The following is a 21,194-nucleotide window of genomic DNA, read 5'->3' as shown; positions in this document are numbered from 1 at the left end:
GCGCATGTGCCTCGAGATCCCAGTAAATTATGCAGGAGGCTTATGAGAAAGTCTCTGGCCGGTTGTCACACTTTTACACCATAACTGATCCCGGCTCAGGGACCGCAGCGAATCTACAGTCGACACATCGGCTACTTGTGGTGAGGAGCTTGCCTGAGGCCGGTGCTTTTGAGGTGAGAGTAACCGGAGAGCACCTCAGGGCCACAGAGTGAAACTGGGCTGATCAAGTGTCAGCTGAAGAAAAGACCTGAGCTGGACACACGGAAAGATGGGAAACCTGGGCTGCGTGGATTCAGAGGGAAGATGTAGATATGACTGCGAGGTAAACAGGTATGGAAACCTATTTACTGTGTTTTACTTTTGATGTAGTTTTTGTGTCTTTGTTTTGAGTGTGTGTGGATCTTTGCGTAGAGATACAGAGGTGAAAGATGCTGAATAGGTCAGATAAAAAAGGTAAAAAGAGAAAAGGAAGTTACTATGAAAGACATGGAGAGTAAAACTATGGGATCATGGAATAAAGGGGCCCAAAACCAGTGGAAGCAAGCTGCTTTTCTACTTTGTACTGGTCCTTCTGACACCTCAATCCTGATCTAGACTCTAAGCCCTTCAGCCTGCATGAATGAAAATAAGCTTTGTTTGTTCTTTACATGCACTGTATTCCAATTATTCTTTCAAATGGAGGTAAATGTTGCTCCACAGTGAACTAAACGACAGAACTACAGAGCAATTATACTAAAAATTACACATCAGAATTCTGTTTCCTGATTTTAGAATATACATCAGATGACACTGATTTAAGAGTAGTTATGTTGAAGGTGGACAGAAGAGGAAACATGGAGAAGAATGATAGAAGAATATGGTTAAGCTTTACTACATACAAGACTAACAAGCAGATGCAGCAGTACTTTAGTAAAGTGGTAGTGTTGTTGTGAAGTGGGGCAGTTTCATCTAAGTCAGGGGTGTCAAACTCATTTTAGTTCAGGGGCCACATTCAACTAAATTTGATCTGAAGTGGGCTGGACCAGTAAAATGTATATATTATTATGTTATTATATGTCAACCCCAAACTTGTCTCTATGTTTTAGAGTGAAAAAAGTAAATTTACATTATGAAAAGGTTTACATCTACAGACTATCCTTTCAAAAGATGTGAATAACATGAACAAACTGAAAAAAAATAAGTGTAATTTTAACAATATTAAGCCTCAGTTTATCATTTACACATCTACATTATAACTTTCAGATCACAGTGGATCAACAAATACACAAAACATTTAGTAACAGGCAGAATCGTGTTAAAATTGTACTTGCTTCTCTTAAGACATTTCAGGTTGTTCATATTTTTATTAGGTTATTCACAGTTTTTGCAAAATTAATCTTTGTTTTAAATACATGAAAATATTTATATTTACAAAGAGAAACATTTGGAGTTGTCATTATTTATGTTATTATGATAGTATTTGACTGGTCCTGCCCACTTAAGATTGAATTGATCTGTATGTGGAACCTGAACTAAAAGGATTGTTAGTATCTTAGTGTAATTTTTGCATTTCACAAATTCATCCCAAGGGCTGGACTGGACCCTTTGGTGGGCCGGATTTGGCCCCCGGGCCGCGTGTTTGACACCTGTGATCTAAGTGATGCCATTGGCTCCATGCCTCAGGTTACAGGGCTTTGTGTGGCAGTGAGGCAACCTGTGGAGGCAAACACGGGACTCATGTTTTAAACATGTGCAACACAGACTTTTGAAAAACAGTAGAAACAGGGACTATACAAGCAGTCCAGGGTCAGTGCTGTTTGCCCTGAAAATGACACACCAGGCTGTGCAGTTTAGCACTGTTTATATAGTATGTCTGCTATACGTGAAAGCCCAAGCAGATACATGTTAATATCTGTTTCTTCTTTATCTTCTGTTCTATGAATGAACTGATTAAATTTTTACTGTCCAAGAAAAAGTCCAGAAAAATGTGAAAAATATCTTACTTTTCAATGAGAAGACATGAAAATGATTGAAGCTACATTACTCCATCATACTTTAACATTGAAGCATGCACTGTAAAAAATGACTGTAGAATTAACACCAAAAAAGTTGTAAAATTATTTTCCCAGTTTCCACTAAATTAGGTAAGGGCTGATCTGAACCATGTTTCAGTCACAGTGAGACTTGACTGTATAGTTTTTATAGAATAGAATAGAATAGAATAGAATAGAATAGAATAGAATAGAATAGAATAGAATAGAATAGATCTTCATTGTCACTGTTACAGGAACAATGAAAACCAGTTTAGCAGCTCTGATTCTTATTTAGCAGCAAAAACACTTAAAGTGCAAAGAGCCTGTATAAAAATATCATACAGAATTATACTGAAAATATATACTGAAAATACTGACAATATACAAAAACTACAAAGAAATACTAAAATATACAGAAAGTCATAATATAGGATATGTACAAGGTAAAATTAAAAAACAACGTGCATGGACTGTGAGGTAGGGTGAGTATTGCTATGTCATGTCATGTCATGTCATGTCATGTCATGTCATGTCATGTTATGTTATGTTATGTTGTGCATAACAGGACATCCAGGAGAACTATTCAAATGACTCTTAAACTGTTAAAGTGAATGAAACTATGAATATATATGTATGATACAGGAGCAAATCTGCAGTAAAATTAAAAACAAGGTGCATGGGCTGTGAGGTAGGGTGAGTATTGTACTGTACTGTTATGTCATGTCATGTCATGTTATGTTATGTTATGTTATGTTATGTTATGTTATGTTTTTTATGTCATGTTATGTTACGTTATGTTACGTTACATTACGTTATGTTATGTCATGTCATGTGATGTTGTGCATAACAGGACATTCAGGAGAACCATTTAAATGACTCTTAAACTGTTAAAGTGAATGAAACTATGAATATATATGTATGATACAGGAGCAAATCTGCAGTCAGGACGTATCTCCTTTGTAAGCATCAACATTTTATTAGTGTCTGTAGTAGGCTACATGTTTTTTCCCTTTAACTGTAACAGATTATTATTTTCAAATCATCTGTGTGTCAGGAACAAATAGATGATTGTCTTGCAGTAGACACTAAGATGATGACACAGCTGAGGTGTTAAATGTTAACAGTCAGACTACGCCTGTCCACAGGGTCCAGGCAGGCCAAAGGTCTTCTCCGTGCGTCTCCTGAGTAACTCCTCCTATAAGCAGCTCTGCAGCCTCGGAGGGATCCAGCTCCTACCCCTTCACTGTACCAGTCTCTAGTCTTTGGTGAACTCGACTCCTGTAGCCAGGTGAGCACCCACGTCTCAGGATCTGCAGCGAGGGGCTTAATACCTGGAAGACGACAGAACCGACTGGAAGTACACAGCCTCGTATGAAGGTACTGTAACGCTCCTGTTCTGCTTTAACTCTGCCTCCAGATCGAGTTCAGCTTAGCTCGAACAAAGGATCAAAGCGACACTTTTATTGGAAAATACTAAGACCTCAGGGGTTTCATGAGTAAATGTGAGCTTGTGTTTGTGTGAGACGTTGGTTTCAGGGCTGAGAAATGTCACAAGGCAACCCTGGACAAATTCCAATATAAAACCTAATACTTTTTCATTGTTTATCTGCTTTTATCTACAATCTTTTTAGTTAGTGAGGGAATTAGTGAGATTTCTGAGGCTGAAGGGTTTTAAGTCTCTTTGTCTTGGTAAATATTTATATTTTCTGTATCATATTAATAAAAGAATCCCCCCTTAACACATATTATATTCTCTGAAAACCAGCTTTCAGTTTATGTCCTAAAACATGTATATTTGTGTGCATATTCCAGGGACACACCAGAGGCCATGGAGAGTCACGTCACTCAGATTTCCCGAGAGGATCTGGAAGATCTCAAAGACGCATTTAATAAAATTGGTCAGTGTCACACCCACTCACACACACACACACACACACACCACACACACACACACACACACACACACCACACACACACACACACACACACACACACACACACACACACAGACACACCTTCAACTCCACTGACCAAAGTAAGAGCTTTACAGCATGTCATAAAGTATGGACTTTATATAAGTTTTTTTATTGCCTGGGGTGTGAGTGTGTATACTTTGCTTGCTAGGTATTTTTTACCTTTAATAAAAAATAATTATCACATTTTATCACTTTACCATCATAAAGAAATAATTACACCAAGGCAGACATTGGTTCTATAAACTTAACTTATCAGCTGCCATATAATAGCTGTGTAATAGCTAAACAATTACACTTCATGTAACAGATCAGTACCGTGGAATGAATGCAATATTTTCTTTTTCCTTGTTTTATGGCTTAAATTTTTTCGATGATATAGTTTTTTTTAAGGCTGGATAACCTTTTTGTGACTAATTTTCTTCAATTCCTACTTGATTTTTGTGAAAATAAGCTAAATATACCCCCTCTATGTCTGTAAAAATGGTTCAATCCATAAAAATAATTACACATCTGGGTTGATTTGTTATTTTCAATTATAAATTAACCCTTTCATGCATAGTGGTCACTCCAGTGGACAGTTACTCTACAGCTTTACTCTTGTATATTCATGGGTTTTGTTGTTTTAGTTCCATATCAACCAACACAGTGGACACTTATGCATCATCTCATAAACTGCAATTCATACCATTATTGTAACTTTGCGGTTCTTGATTGGTTCTTGAGTGCATATTATCTCCATGAAGTGAGTAATAACTAATATTAGAATATGTTAAAATGTGAGAAAACCTCAGATTAGCTGCATTAAACATGGTTTCATTCCACTGTTTTCATATCACTTTATGATATTGGGTTTTAAATACAGGTTTCTTTGCTTCAGGGATAAAATTCATGGTGTAGCTGAGTGGACATTTTTGTAACTCCATGAAAAACAGGTTGATTTAAAAAACAAAAATTCAATCACATTGGGGCTTTTTTTCATGCCTAAAGAGGAATAAAAATACTCAGGAAAAAAAATCTTGATTAAGGTTCTCATAATTCATGCATGAAAGGGTTAATTATGTACAAGTGTTTACTTAGACTTATCTTGCAAATGTATAAATTTAGCAAATTATAATTCTGTGTGACTCCAAACTAATCACAGCATGACCCTCAGGAATCATCCATGTAGAAATGATGACAATATTACACATTGACTGTGTTTTGACAATAAATATTAGGCTGACCGGTTTCACATTCATGTTTGTGCAGCTAATTGATTGCCTGTATCTGTGTGTGTATTTCTGTGCATGTCTGTTTGTGTTCAGATATCGATAACAGCGGCTATGTCAGTGACTTTGAGCTGCAGGAGCTGTTCAGAGAAGCCAGTCTGTCTCTGCCTGGATACAAGGTGCGAGAAATTATCGAGACCTTCATGGCCGGAGACACCAACAAAGATGAGAAGATCAGCTTTGAGGAATTTGTGTCTGTAAGTTCTGATAAACGCTGAAAAAAAAAAGCACACCCACTGGTTACTAGTAGTAACTAGTAACCAGTAATATTACTTTAATGCCAATAAAGTAATATTATTGAGTCAATTTGATGTTGTATAATATTCTGTAATATGAAAAAAACAAAACCTAATACAATATAACCGAATTATTTTCACAAGAGAAGTAGACTGAACTTTTTTGATCAGTATTTTTTTGATATTCAGTTAGATTTACTAGATATTACACATAAAATATATATAGATTGTGTTTGATAAGCTCTGGGTTAAATTTAGTTAGATTTACTTAACAAAAATGTGATTAAATTATCAGGCACAGTTCCATATATGGTGTCAGCACCACATAATAAATGAATGCATCGTATTGAAACCATGTGTTACACAGTCTGTGCAGTGAGTTTCGCTGAGTTTCATTAACTTGTCAAATATAAGAAAATATTCAGGTGAAATTTTTACACATCACTTATCATGTTAATGAACGTAAAACCAACCAGTTTTGTACTCTTTCATTATTTCTCATTATTTTGTGGTTTACCTTTTTTGGATTAAATTTAAAAATGAATACTTTAAATATGCTGAGGCAGCAAAGTAATAGTGAATATTAAAGTAATAGTACACTGCTGCAAGTAAAAGTAACCATACACCAGTATTACTACTACTACTGATAATAATAATAATAATAATAATAATAATAATAATAATAAGAAGAAGAAGAAGAAGAAGAAGAAGAAGAAGAAGAAGAATCATCATCATCATCATCTAATAATAATAATAATAATAATATTCATCATCATCATCATCAAATAATAATATAATAATAATAATAATAATAATAATAATAATAATAATAATAATAATATTCATCATCAGCATCATCAGCATCATCAGCATCAAATAATAATATAATAATAATAATAATAATAATAATAATAATAATAATAATAATAATAATAATAATAATAATTATGTATTGTTTCTATTGGTATTGTTGAAATTGCTTAAACGATAAATCTTAGATCTAAATGTCTATGATTACACTGAAACTTAAAACTACTATAGGTGATTTTATTAAATGCATATCACATTTGCTATTATTTCAACCTAGTCTGACTCTACAGTGCAGAGTGTGAGCAAACCCATGAATCTGCATTTGCACTGGTCTGATGCACACGAATAATGAATAGACTTCCACTAACACAGCAGTCTGTCCGTGTGTAGATCTATCAAGAGCTAAAGAGCAAGCAGTTCAGTGAGACATTTAAAAAAGCCGTTTCCAGGAGGGATGGTATTCGCTCCTTCGGAGGGACGTCAGGAATTTCCAGCGAGGGAACACAGCACTCCTACTCTGGTACAAGAAAGCTCCACTTTCATACATACATGTGTGTTAGTCTGATGTGTGTCATACTGCACATATGTCCATAGCTATTGCATCTGTTACTGAAGCTTGTGCACATGATCTTACATTTTTCATGTGTGTAGATGAAGAGAAGGTGGCATTTGTCAACTGGATAAATAAAGCCCTGGCTAACGATCCAGACTGTGAGCATCTACTGCCCATGAATCCTGACAATGAGAGCCTCTTCGCTTCTGTCCGAGATGGAATCCTGTTATGGTAACACATGCACATGTAGACACGCTTTAGATCAATGTGTTTATACATTTGTTGGATGAGCAGGTTCATAGTTTTATATAATGTTCCTCCACTTATCGAGTATTTATCACCTTATGATCAACTCTATACATTTCATCTAGGTTAGGGAATGAAGTGAATGGTCAAAAAAAGAGATATTAACCCTTTGATGCATGAATTATGAGAACCTTAGTCAAGATTTTTTTCCTGAGTGTTTTTTATTCCTTTTTAGGCATGAAAAAAACAATGAGACTGAATTTAAAAAAAAAAAAAAAAAAAAAAGCCTGTTTTTCATGGAGTTACAAAGATGTCCACTCATTTGGACACCATGCGTTTAATTTTTGAAGCAACGACACATGTATTTAACCCTTTCATGCACGAATTATAAAAACCTTAGTCGAGATTTTTCTCCTGAGTGTTTTTATTCCTCTTTAAGGCATAAAAAAAACAATGCAATTGATTTTTTTTTTTTTTTTTTTATGAACCTGTTTTTCATGGAGTTACAAACACGTCCACTCAACTGGACACCATGCATTTAATTTTCGAGGCAAAGAAACATGTATTTAAAACCCATCATCAGAACGTCATATACTGTATGAAAACTGTTCATTCATTAATTATTTTTGTTTATTTCGAGCATTTACAGAATACATGCAAATTCAAAATTCCAAAATCATTCATCTACACTCGAAAAGGAGTTGGAAGAAGAAAAACTATGAAACAAAAATATTTTTCATGCAAATAATCTGGTGTTTTCTCACATTTTAACATACTCCAATACTAGTTATTACTGACTTCATGGAGATAATATGCAAAAAAAAAAAAAAATAAATAAAAAAAAAACTTTTTGATTACGAAAACTGTCAATCATAGTCTAATAACAATTAGCAACTGATTTAAAGCATGTTACTACAGATCAGGTTTATCAAGAACAGCAAAATTACAGCAACAGTATGAATGTCAGTGTATGGGATGAAGCCTAAGTGTCCACTGTGTTGTCTGATAAGGAACTAAAACAACATAACCTATGAATATACAAGAGAACAGCTGGAGAATAGCTGTCCACTGGAGTGACCACTATGCATGAAAGGGTTAAAATGCAATATCAGAAAGTGCTAAACTCTGTGAAAACTATGAAACAAAAGCATTTTTGATGCAGCTCTTCTGATGTTTTCTCACCTTTTATCATACTCTAATACTAGTTCTTACTCACTTCAAGGAGATAATATTAAAAAAAAGCCTTTTTGTTTAAGAAAACTGTTAATTACAGTCTAATAATAATTAGCAATTGATTTACACTCAGTCATGTTACTGCAGATCAGTATCAAGAGCAGATCAAGAACATAAAGTTACAGTAATGGTATGAATTGCATTTTATGGGATGGTGCATAAGTGTCCACTGTGTTGGCTGATATGGAACTAAAACAACAAAACCCATGAATATACAAGAGAACAGCTGGAGAAGAACTGTCCACTGGAGTGACCAGTATCCATGAAAGGGTTAATTAACTTGGGCTTCTTGTTCTCTTTCAGCAAAATGATCAACCTGTCTCAGCCTGACACAATTGATGAAAGAGTCATCAATACTAAGAAACTTACCACCTTCAGAATGACAGTGAGTAAGAAAAACTTCAAATACAGTAAATATACTACATCCATTAAAAGTCCAGTGTGTAAGATTTAGGAGGATCTAGTGCAGGGGTGTCAAACTCATTTTCTTCCGGGGGCCACATTCAGCCCGATTTAACCTGAAGTGGGCCGGACCAGTACAATAATAGCACAATAGTCAATAAATAATGACAACTCCAAATTGTTTTAGTGCAAAAAATAACATTCAATTATGCCAATATTTACATTTATTAATAATAATAATAATAATAATAATAATAATAATAATAATAATAATAATAATAATAATAATAATAATAAATAATAATAACAACAATACGTCGGTTTTATATAGCATTTTTCTAAGTACTCAAAGATGCTTTACAATAAACAGCCAAGGTACGAACACACATCAAACGTGTAAACAGATATGAAGTTAATACTAAATGGCAATCAAAGAACAAATACAGAGAAAACTACAGAAAGAAAAAAAACACACATAAGACATTTACAAACTATCCAAACAAAAAAGATGTGAATAACCTGAAAAATGAAATTTGTTAAGAAATGTAAATACAATTTTATCAGTATTATGCCTCGACTTATCATTTATACATGTGCATTACAGATTGGATCTACAAAGACACAAAACATTTAGTAACAGGCAAAATATTGTTAAAATTGCACTTAATTCTCTTTAGACATTTCAGGTTGTTCATGTTTGTTCAGGTTATTCACATTTTATTGTTACAGGATAGTTTCTTAATGTAAATATTTTCATAATTTAATGTTTTTTGCACTAAAACAAAGAGAAAAAATGGTGTTGTCATTATTTATAGGTTATTATGATATTATTTTTGAGTTTGATGCCCTAACTTGCACTTTGCAAATTCATCCCGCAGGCTGGACTGGAAACTTTGGCGGGCCGGTTTTGGCCCCCAGGCCACATGTTTGACACCTGTGGTTTAAGGTTTACAGTGTGGTATTTGGTGACATGTAGTGAAGTTGGAGATTACAACCAAGTGAATACCCCCATCCTCACCCTCCTCTATGATGGCCACAAAACATGTGGAAGTCTCTCATTACAGTCTGAGTTTATTTTCTTCATTGTGGGTGGGGGATAGTGGGTCATACAATCTTTAACTTCTCCACTACATGTGTCTTAATAGCCAGGATGCCGTAAACATTTAAAGGTCATGAGACAAACCTTGACGGTCCAAGACTGCTCCACCTGATATGTTTTTTCCCCCATTACAACGCATATACCATATAACTGTGTTTATATTTTTTGGAAATATGAGATCTGCTAATGTTCTAAGTTAAATATTAGGTCATGTATAGAGCTGCAGTGAAATAGTTACACATTGTGATGGAAAAACTGCACTAGGGACATGAGTTTGACTGGAAGTTCATTCAAGAGACACCAATAATTTAACCCTTTCATGCATGAATTATGAGAACCTTAATCAAGGTTTTTTTCCAGAGTGTTTTTATTACTCTTTAGGCATGAAAAATAAAACAATGCAATGGATTTTTTATGAGTCTATTTAATCATGGAGTAACAAAAATGTTCAGCTGGACACCATGCGTTTAATTTTAGAAGCAAAGAAACATGTATTTACTGATATACTACGTGAAAACTATGAAATATAAACATTTTTAATGGTGCTAATCTGATGTTTTCTCACATTTTAACATACCTGCATGGAGATAATATACAAAAAAACAAACAACTTTTTGTTTAGAAAAAAAAACAAAACTGTTTATTACAGTCTAGTAACAATTAGCAATTTTTTACACTCAAACATGTGAGTGCAGATCAGGTTTATCCAGTACAGCAAAGTTACAGTAATGGTATGAACTGCAGTGTATGGGATGATGCACAAAACAACAAATCCATAAATATATAAGAAAACACCTTTGATCAGCTGTCCACTGTAGTGATCACTATGCATGAAAGGGTTAAACTTAGTCTAAATTTAGTCTAGACTCATGTATAAAAAACTAACGACTAAAAAATATCACTTTCACCATCTGTGCATTTTATTGTTATGTATCAGAGCGGTGTGTGCATGACTCTAAACTTTCCTATATTGAGTTAATCATTTTCACAGCAGGGTGAAATGTTATTCCCTGTGTCTTTATCTTAACATTTCTATCTATAAAACATCCAAATGCAAAGTCTGTCACTTTAGATCGTGTTTCTCTTTTGGTTTCTGCAGGGTTTAGGTGCAGGGTAGTTTTCCTCCCTCTGTTGTTTTTCAACTATACACTAAGATTTTATCATTAATCTGGGCTCATATCATTGTAATACTTGGACAGTTTGTTTGTGAGCATCAAATAGACTGAGGTGAAATGATCTTGGCTACTCTTGGCTATAATCACAGAGTGCAAAACAATGGGTTTTGAAATTAATTCTAGGAAGAAAATATCACATTCACATGTCTCTAAGTGCACTCGAACAGGGGCAAAAACAATGAATCAAATGTGAACGAAGTATCGCAAACAGGCAAGAATCTTCAGATTTAATCAAATTAATTGCTTCCAGAAACTGACAAAAACAATTCCTCGTTGAATCTACGGCCGAACCATCAAATTACACATCTTTCTACATGTTCACAACAGATATGAAGATAAAGTTATTTTAAAAACCTGAAAAAATTATTAAAATCTTTCAAGAAAATATTATTGGCGTGAACCCCAGATGACTCACCTGTATCACACACTGAACCTTTAACAGTAAATACAAAGAAATTTGCTATAATCCATGTTAGAAAGATAAATAATTTTTCACTTTTCTTCAAACTAAATTCACAAGTTACACTTTTTAAAAGACTTTTAAAAACCAGCAAAATCAATACAGGAAAAATCTGTGTTGCATATGTTGCTGCAGCTACTTTGAGCATTAATTTTATGTGGCCCTAACCCTAATTTAAATAATCTTTGACCGTAACTATAAAAAGTCTTAACATGAAATACAAAAGATTCTCCAATAACAGTTTGTAACACATTAACCTTTTACTGCATGGGTGTTTATCTCATGTTCCTGTAATTGTTTCACCTACGAAGAAAAAATATTTTTATATGGATAAGTTCAAAGAGCTGCATTTCATCTGCGAAACAAAATGATTTTTTTTTTTTATAACTCGGATTTTTTTTTTTTTTTTTTTTTTGCTGAACAGTATACTGTAAATATGTCATCAGAAAATGTATTTGCATTTGTAGGAGAATCTGGTCCTGGCCTTGAACTCGGCCTCTGCCATCGGCTGTACGGTGGTGAGCATCGATGCCCATGATCTGATGGCTGGGAAACCCCACTTGGTTCTTGGACTGCTCTGGCAGGTCATCAAGGTTGGCCTGTTTGCTGATATAGAACTGAGCAGGAACGAAGGTCAGTACACACAAACACATTAAGTGGGCAGTGGTGTTATTAATCTGGGAATTTAGTTTGAAACATTCTTGTCCTTATCTGTAAATGTAGAGGTTTAAAACTGATGATGACTTATCAGTAGAGTCAATTAAATGCGATGATAGTGACTGTTACAATAGTGATATGAGAGTAATAAAAGATCTGATGCAACGTTCACTTTTGCCTAGATGGAATTGTTTTTGTCTTCATTTCTGCACAAGGATAACACAGATATTTATAATTTTTGTCCTCTTTGTTTGTTATTTGAATATGTACCTTTTCTATGTGTACAGAGTAGACAAGACATGAGCGGAAATACAGGCTCAGATTAGGACTTCAAATGTTAAACTGTATTACAGAGGAGTTTTATATTGATTTTTAACGAATGCACATGTAACGAAATATGAGTTTGGATTGATTTGTGATAAAAGTGATATGTAAATAATACAGGAGGAGTTGTAATGTTTATGTGATCAGTAAGTTATATGTAAGATCTTTTGCTTTTAAGACTGGCGTAACATATTCCAATTATTGTGTAGCAGAGGTGGATATGCACATGTTCTACAAAACCTCATTTCCAAAATACTGAGACATTTTCTACAACACAATAAAAACTAAAATCAGTGATTTGTTTATTTGCTTACAAAGATCTTTTCACTGATAAATGTAATTTTATTTTGCACTGTAGACATATTTAGATTTTTTTTGCCTGTGACACAGATAGAGACAAATTAAGACTGAAATGTTTGTAGAATAAAATAAAACTGTTCTGTAACCTTTCACATTTTGCAGGTTAATTTGTAACAGGTGAGTTGATCATGATAGGTCATAAAAGGAGAGAGAAACTGCCATGATGCAAGGATCAATATAATAATAATAATAATAATGATAATAAATTTTATTTGTATAGCACCTTTCATACAGAAATTGTAGCCCAAAGTGCTTCACATTGATTGAAAAAATACAATATTAAAATACATTAAGATTTGATTAGAAATACAATAAATAAAAATAAATATAAAAACAGCGCACATTATGCATAGAATTTTTGAAGTGCAAGAAATAAGATGAAATTTGAGAGAAATACAATAAAATAAAAATAAAAATAAAAGCAGCGCACATTAAAATATTTGATTATGCATAGAATTTTTGAAGTGCAAGAAATAAGATGAAATTTGAGAGAAATACAATAAAATAAAAATAAAAATAAAAGCAGCGCACATTAAAATATTTGATTATGCATAGAATTTTTGAAGTGCAAGAAATAAGATGAAATTTGAAATACAATAAAATAAAAAATAAAAACAGAAATACAATAAAATAAAATAAAAATAAAAACCACACATTCCTGGTTCCTGAATTGTGACCCCATTTTTATCTCCTTTCAAAGGCTAATGAGAATAAAAATGTTTTTAATTTGTTTTTAAATATATTCAGTGAACTGGCTTCTCTAATGTCTTTTGGAATTGTATTCCATAACTTTGGTGCATAGTTAGTAAAGGCTGCGTCCCCCATTTTCTTTGTAATATTTCTGGGAGTCGCTAGTAACCCTGCGTTTGATGACCTCAGTGTTCTAGTTTGTACATAATTGATCAGTGAGTTTGCAATGTAACTTGGTCCGGTTCCATTTAGAGCTTTATACGTGAGGAGTAGTATCTTAAAATCAATTCTGTAGGTTACCGGTAGCCAGTGCAGGGAAACCAACACTGGAGTAATGTGCTCTCTCTTCTTGGTTTTGGTTCATAACCTAGCTGCAGAGTTCTGAATCAGCTGAAGTCTGTCTGTGCTGCTTTTTGGGAGACCTGTAAGGAGTGCATTACAGTAGTCCAGTCTGCTGGAGATAAAAGCATGGACCAGTTTTTCAGCATCCTTTCGATTTATAACCGGCATTACTTTGGCTATGTTTCTGAGGTGGAAGAATGGACACATGTATAGACACACAATATAGACACATGGGCTCAGGAAGAAACTGAAATACAACCTGATACTGTATTATGCAAGGAGGAACAACTCCATCAATTTTATCCATTGCTAACTTCTTTGGACCTGAGTTCAGATGGACAGAAAGACAGTGTAAACATGTGCTGTGGTCGTGTTGCAGCTTGTTTTCAGGAAAAAACAAATGTCAAAGATGAAAAAGACAAACTGTTATCAGTGAGAGGTGTAAAAAAGCAGCATCTGTGATGGTCTGGGGCTGCATCAGCGTCCACATGTCTGACCTGGATCTGTTTGAAGACATAGATCGGAATTTACAGAAACATATCCTGCCGTCAAGTCGACATCTTTTCCCTGAAGTCCATGGTTATTTCATCAGGACAATGCCAGGCCTCATTCTGCACCAGGTCCACAGTGTATCTTCACAGACACAGAGTCCCAGTGTTGGACTGTCATGTCCTGTTGTCCACATCTGTCTCCTGTGGACATTGCATGGAAAACCTGAGGAGGAGAATCAGACCACAGCCATCACAGACTGTAGAGCAGCTTAAGTGATGGAAATGGCAAGAATGGACACAAATTCAACCTGAAACTAGAAGCACTCGGAGAGCACAGACCTCCGCCAAGGCAGATCAATGGGCCCCCGTGCCCCCCCCCCATCCCCAATCACCACCAGAATTTAATCATTTGTTCCTTGTGCCAGTATCAACATTTCCTGAAATTTTCATCCAAATCCGTCCATAACTTTTTGAGTTATCTTGCACACGGACAGACAGGCAAATCAACGCTGACAAAAACATAACCTCCTTGGTGGATTTAATTTAATAAAAAGAAAAATAAATGTAACACATTGATTAAGATGTCTGTCCAAACAAAGATGTGTCACAATTAGAATTTCCTTAACTTCACAAAATGCAGTTACACTGGTCAGTGGAACCATTGTTCTTTTTTCAGTTAAATGACAGCTCAAACGAATTCACAAATCACAGGTTTAAAGTTTTGTAATAGAAATAGTCATATTTTAATGCAAATGTGGTAAAATACAAGCAAATATGTTTGTGGAGTGCTGTGATTGATGTCCACGAACTAAAACACTGGCTGTCTCTGTACTATATGTAGGTCTCATAGCCCTTCTGGCAGACGGAGAGCAGCTGGACCACCTAATGTCTCTATCCCCTGAGGAGTTGCTGCTCCGCTGGGTCAACTATCATCTACGCAATGCAGGAACAAAGACAATCAGCAACTTCAGTGACGATATCAAGGTGATATCCCAGATCAAAGACACACACATACAAAGAAACACAAGACCCCGTACACAGTGTGTAACTGCTCCTTGTGTTATACCTGTGTAGGACTCCCGAGCTTATTTCTACCTGATGGACCAGATCGCTCCCCAAGGAGAGCGCGACTACACACTGCGTGTCAACATTGACATGAGTGGCCTCAACGTGAGTTATTCCCTTTGCATTAAACTTTCAAATTTCACATGAGAATTGAAGGAAAGACAGTTTTGTTTTCATTTTTAGATGAGATTCTTTTGTCTTTCCCTATTAGATTATTTTTTATTCCTCCATTTGTTTCCTTCACTGTAAAAAAAAATCTGTAATTTAACAGAATTTTCGCTGTTTATTTTACAGATTTTTCCTATATTTTCAAGATACAGGAAAATATCAGTGAAATTACAAAAACAGACTGTGATTTTACATGTCAAATGTAAAATAACATGAAAAAACTGTAACTGTGAATAACCATAAAATTTCCATTTTTTAAAACAATTTTATTCTTTTTTCACAGAAAAATACAGTTAAAATACATTTGCAAATGCATTGTAGTTTCACAAATATTTCTCTTCTATTTATGAGATTACACTGTTAATTTAAAGTTTAATACTTTAAAAAAAAAATAATAATAAAATGAGATAAAATTACTGACAATTAACCATAAAAGAAGTATTTGTTCTGTAAGTTTAACAAGACTTGTTTGTTCATTGACAAATATCTTGTATAGTTACAGGAGGTTTCAAAACAAAAATGTTGAATAAATGTATTTTTGTGAATGTATAACATGAAAACTAAATATATGTGTGTGTGTGTGTGTGTGTGTGTGTGTATATATATTTATTTATTTATATTTATAGGTAATTTGATTGTTTTACTACATGAAAATATTCTTTATTAAACATTAAAAAATAAAAAAAAAAAGCAAAATCTCATGTAAAGTTCGGGCAAAAAACTGTATTTAATTATGGAAAATTACTGTATTTGTATGAGATGGTTATTTTCCCTTATTTTACAGTATTTTTTTGGCAATGCTGCTGCCAGAATATTACTGTTTTTTATGTTTTTTTTTGTTTTTTTTTTTTTTACAGTGTTGTTTTATTTGGTAGGTATAGATCATAAAATTACACAAATAATAATATCATAATATTGTGTGTGTACATGTGTGTGTTTTATGGTGAATCTAGGAGCCTAACTGGGATCGTAGGGCAGAGCTGATGCTGCAGCAGGCGGCCCGGCTGGACTGCAGACAGTTTGTTTCCCCTCACGACGTCACATCTGGAAACAGCAAACTGAACCTGGCGTTTGTAGCCAACCTTTTCAACATGCACCCTGGTCTGCAGAGAGGCCATGTTAATAGCAACTTTGAAGCACATATAGAAGGTGACCTGAATACATGCCTTTTTTTTTGTTTTAATAATAATAATAATAATAATAATAATAATAATAATAATAATAATAACAATAATAATAATAATGGATTAGATTTCTATCACGCTTTTAAAGGCACCCAAAGCCCTTTACATTATTACTAACATTATTCTCCTGAGACGTTTCTGTGTTCAGTGTGTCAACTTTAAATCATGAAAATTTGACAGTTATTTCAGTTTTATGTCACAAAATGTAAATATACAGTGTGTATATGCAGGCCCAGTATAAGGTTGAACAAAAAGGAACTTGTCTGCATGTAATGTTATGGTGGTCATAAATCTTTTTTACTTGCTACATATCAGTTATATTGAACCCAAAGCATTTCTATCAGGTGACAGATATGGGAACAGCTGAAGAGTTTGTAATTATATTTATGTCTTTACAGGAGAGACCAGAGAAGAGAAAACATTTCGCAACTGGATCAATTCCCTGGGCGTCTCTCCATACGTCAACCACCTGTACTGGTATGTAGTTTTACATGGAAGTCCTGAACAAAGGCAATAAGCTATAGTTATATAAATAACACACTTTTTATTTGTCATCAAATATATTTGCATTACACAGAGTAAAATCCTTTACCTAAAAGCAGTAACACATTATCTTCTCCTGATTGTGAGAAATGAAAATCTTTTACTTAACCGACTCCTTTTTTTAATATAGCCAACACTAGAACCATGACGACGAACACTGTTGTAATGATACACAAAGAAGTTATTTTACGTACTTAATAAGTGTTATCACATACAGATGTCTGTGTTAGTCATGCCAACTTTATATAATGTACAAACACATTAATTAGCACTAGCTGGCCTAATTAGGAGCCTAGTTGACACAGCATATATGTACATGTGGAGTGTGTGACTGATTATCCTCATGTTGTATCTGTGTGTGTCTTCTACAGGGACTTGTGTGACGGTTTAGTGATTCTGCAGCTTTTTGAAAAGGTTAACATTCGTGTAAACTGGAAAAAAGTGAACAACCCACCTTATCCTGTCCTGGGAGCCAACATGAAGAAGGTGTGTGTGCACTGAAAGAAATTAAAAGACATCTTATAATACTGTCTAATAATGAAATATTACATGGAAATGATGTTGTGTGCCATTACATTTTCTAGCTTGAGAACTGTAATTATGCTGTGGAGCTGGGCAGGGACGTAGCTCATTTCTCTCTGGTCGGCATTGGAGGAGAAAACCTAAACCAGGGGAGCCCCATGCACACACTGGCCTTGGTCTGGCAACTCATGAGGAGGTACATGCATGGTGGAAATATCACTAACTTTAGCGTATTATTTGGAGAGAAAACCTCTGTGATGTCACCCTTTAGTTTAGACCAGAGGTGTCAAACATGCGTCCCGCCAAAGGTTCCAATCCAGCCTGTGGGATGAATTTACAAAGTGCAAAAATTCCACAGTCAAGGCATTTTAGTGCAGGTTCCACATACAGACCAATATGATCTACAGTAAAATAATAACATAATAACCGACCAAAAATAATGACTGTATTTTCTTCTCGGTTTGATGTGAAAATAATATTACATTATGTCTATAAATAATGACAACTTCAAATATTTGTCTTTGTTTTAGTGCAAAAAATAACATTAAATTATGAAAGTATTTACATTTACAAACTATCCTGTAACAATAAAATATGAATAACCTGAACAAATATGAACAACCTGAAATGTATAAAGAAAATTAAGTACAATTTTAATTATTTTCTGCCTGTTACTAACTGTTTAGTGTCTTTGTAGATCTGATCCATAATGCACATGTACAAATGATAAGTGGAGGCATAATATTGTTAAAATTGCACTTATTTTTTCTTAAGAAATTTCACTTCTTTCAGGTTATTCACATCTTTTTGTTTGGATAGTTTATAAAAGGAAGTATTTTCATAGTTAAAGGTTTGTTTGTTTTTTTACACTAATAACAAAGACAAAAATTTGGAGTTGTCATTATTTATAGGTTATTATGCTATTATTTTACTGGTCTAGAGATCAAATCGGGCTGAATGTGGCCCCTGAAAGAAAATGAGTTTGAGAGCACTGGTTTAGACTGTTTTTTTCAGTCCTTGAGATCATGACATGGCCATCATGATTTTTTGAAGATAAGTGCCCATAAGAGTGTGTATCTGAGGAAGAATGAGTAGTGAAACTCTCCAAGCTAATGCTCACTTACTGAAAACACCAAACACTTTGACTAACAGTGTCAAGTTAAACACCACAAAGTGATTTAAGACACTCAATAAAGATTGATATGTACTGTTGTTTTTGCTAACAGCAATGTCAACTTCCATAAAATAAACACACTGATTACCATTAGCTGGTCTAACTTATGATAGTTGGCAGTATTATTATTATTATTATTATTATTATTATTATTATTATTATTAATAATGCTAACATTAGCTAAAGCATCTAAGGTACACTAAAAAGTTGGGATTTGTAGTCAAGTCCCACTGACAGAATCTTCTGATGCTTCTGATGTTAGTATCGTATCGCAGTAAGTAACAGTGATATATGAGAAACAGATTACTGTACTGCTCTGACATGATAATTGTCCTTTTACTCAATAACATAATTGTTGGAACACCTAAAATATTTTGCATGGAAACAGTATTTGAGCTAGTTGAAGGTACATTGCACTTGACTGGGATGGAACCACCTGTGCATCATTTTGCACCAGAAAAACTCTGTCCAGTTTGTAATTATTTTCTGTTCTTCTGGATTGTCCTTCAGGTACACAGTGCTGGTTTTGTCAGATCTGGGTGATGGAGAGAGGATCGGGGATCAAATAATCCTCAACTGGGTTAACTCCACCCTGAGCCAGAAACGCAAGGACACACAGATCAGCAGCTTCAAGGTGTGTGTGTGTGTGTGAGTGTGTGTGCGTGCATGTGTGTGTGTGCACAGAGGTAGTTTTCATTTTGCATTTAGACAAATTCAGGCACATGTTGATCCATTTTCCCATGTTCTGCAGGACAAGCTGATCAGCACCAGTCTGCCAGTGATCGACCTGATTGACGTCATTGCTCCTGGTACAGTTAAGTGGGAAATGGTGGAGAGAGGACATAGAGGAGCGCTGAAGAAAGAAGATAAACTCAACAATGCCAAGTAAAGATTTGCAGATGATATTTCATGAATACATTTCTACAACTGTTACTTCATTATTATCATTACTCCTGTTTTTATCATTTGTCTTCCAGGTATGCAATCTCTCTGGCTCGTAAGATAGGAGCTCGAGTCTATGCGCTGCCTGATGATTTAGTGGAAGTCAATCCTAAGATGGTCCTGACACTGTTTGCCTGCCTCATGGGCCATGGTTTGAAAAAGGCCAACCGTTGAAACATATGGACATTTAGTGGAAAAACATCCGCAATTATACATTTGGTTCTCTCTGCTATTGCTTCATGTTTCCATCCTTTTCTCATTATTCTGATTTTTTAGCTTAAACTTATGCTTACATTGCAAAAAAATCTTTCACTCTTTGTCATTTTTTTTTCATAACATAAAAAACCTGACATGAAACTTGCATATTCCTGAAGATAGAAATCATCTCTTACACTGAAATTACTAAATTACTTTTTGTGATTTCATAGAAGAAGCGTCTGTTTTTCTTGCCTATATCGTATTTAATACCAAGTCAGACATCTATTGAATTCATATTCTCATGAACATTAAGAAAATACATACTAAGGAATGCAGAATTATACAAACACTGCTTATTTTGTCAATGTTTATGTAAATGTTGTGCATTAAATATTGCTATTTAATTATTCATAAAAACTCTATAAAATGCACCAGTTTTATTTGTGTGTGTTGTGTCCACAAATTGACAATTGTTGTACAGCCTATCTATCTATCTATCTATCTATCTATCTATCTATCTATCTATCTATCTATCTATCTATCTATTATAAACGCCAAGTGAACTCTTCTGTGTGTGCATTGCATGTGTGTGTGTCTCGGGAATCACGCAAAATCCAGAAAGAGTTGACTGCTGCAGTTTGGCATGCACATGTATTTTTGGCCAAGGAAGACAGTAGTGAAAATGGCAAGTTAATAGGACCAATATTTTGGGAGATATTAGTAATTTTTGAATACAATAGCCTTACAATGACATTGCTACGCCCAGAGTACTTTAGCGGTGACTGCTGGACAAATGCGGTAAAGCATGCACAAATACACAACAGCATAAAAACTACCACATCTAGAACCTGTGGATCCACATGGGTCATAGCACTAGTTTTTATTGATACATTAATTAACATACAGATCAATATTCATCAATTATATTAGAAGAAAACATGAAAAACTTTACCTTGGATACATTTTAGATGAGTTCAAGGGTAGAAAGTGAACTTTAAAGGGGTAAATAATTTATATTGTAACCTACCTAAATATTTGGTGGCCGAAATCTACAATAAGTAAAC

The 21,194-nt window shown here is 34.4% G+C and overlaps 1 protein-coding gene across 1 annotated transcript; it reads left to right on the top strand.

Moving 5' to 3' along the window:
* The first annotated feature begins 97 nt into the window (after positions 1-97).
* pls1 (plastin 1 (I isoform)) lies at positions 98-20,261 on the top strand. Its single transcript, XM_030127716.1, has 17 exons — positions 98-330; positions 3,158-3,389; positions 3,825-3,910; positions 5,293-5,453; positions 6,693-6,822; positions 6,954-7,086; positions 8,638-8,719; positions 11,938-12,103; positions 15,176-15,318; positions 15,409-15,504; positions 16,521-16,716; positions 17,150-17,228; positions 17,666-17,780; positions 17,879-18,012; positions 19,501-19,624; positions 19,742-19,875; positions 19,968-20,261. Exons 3-17 carry the CDS (start codon positions 3,841-3,843, stop codon positions 20,104-20,106), a joined length of 1,902 nt encoding a protein of 633 aa, XP_029983576.1. The 5' UTR covers positions 98-330; positions 3,158-3,389; positions 3,825-3,840; the 3' UTR covers positions 20,107-20,261.
* Positions 20,262-21,194: the final 933 nt, after the last annotated feature.

The sequence above is a fragment of the Sphaeramia orbicularis genome, chromosome 22, assembly GCF_902148855.1.
Source record: "Sphaeramia orbicularis chromosome 22, fSphaOr1.1, whole genome shotgun sequence".
Taxonomy (NCBI): domain Eukaryota; kingdom Metazoa; phylum Chordata; class Actinopteri; order Kurtiformes; family Apogonidae; genus Sphaeramia; species Sphaeramia orbicularis.
Note: the sequence above shows the minus strand (reverse complement) of the source record. Positions and strands in the feature narration are given on the sequence as shown.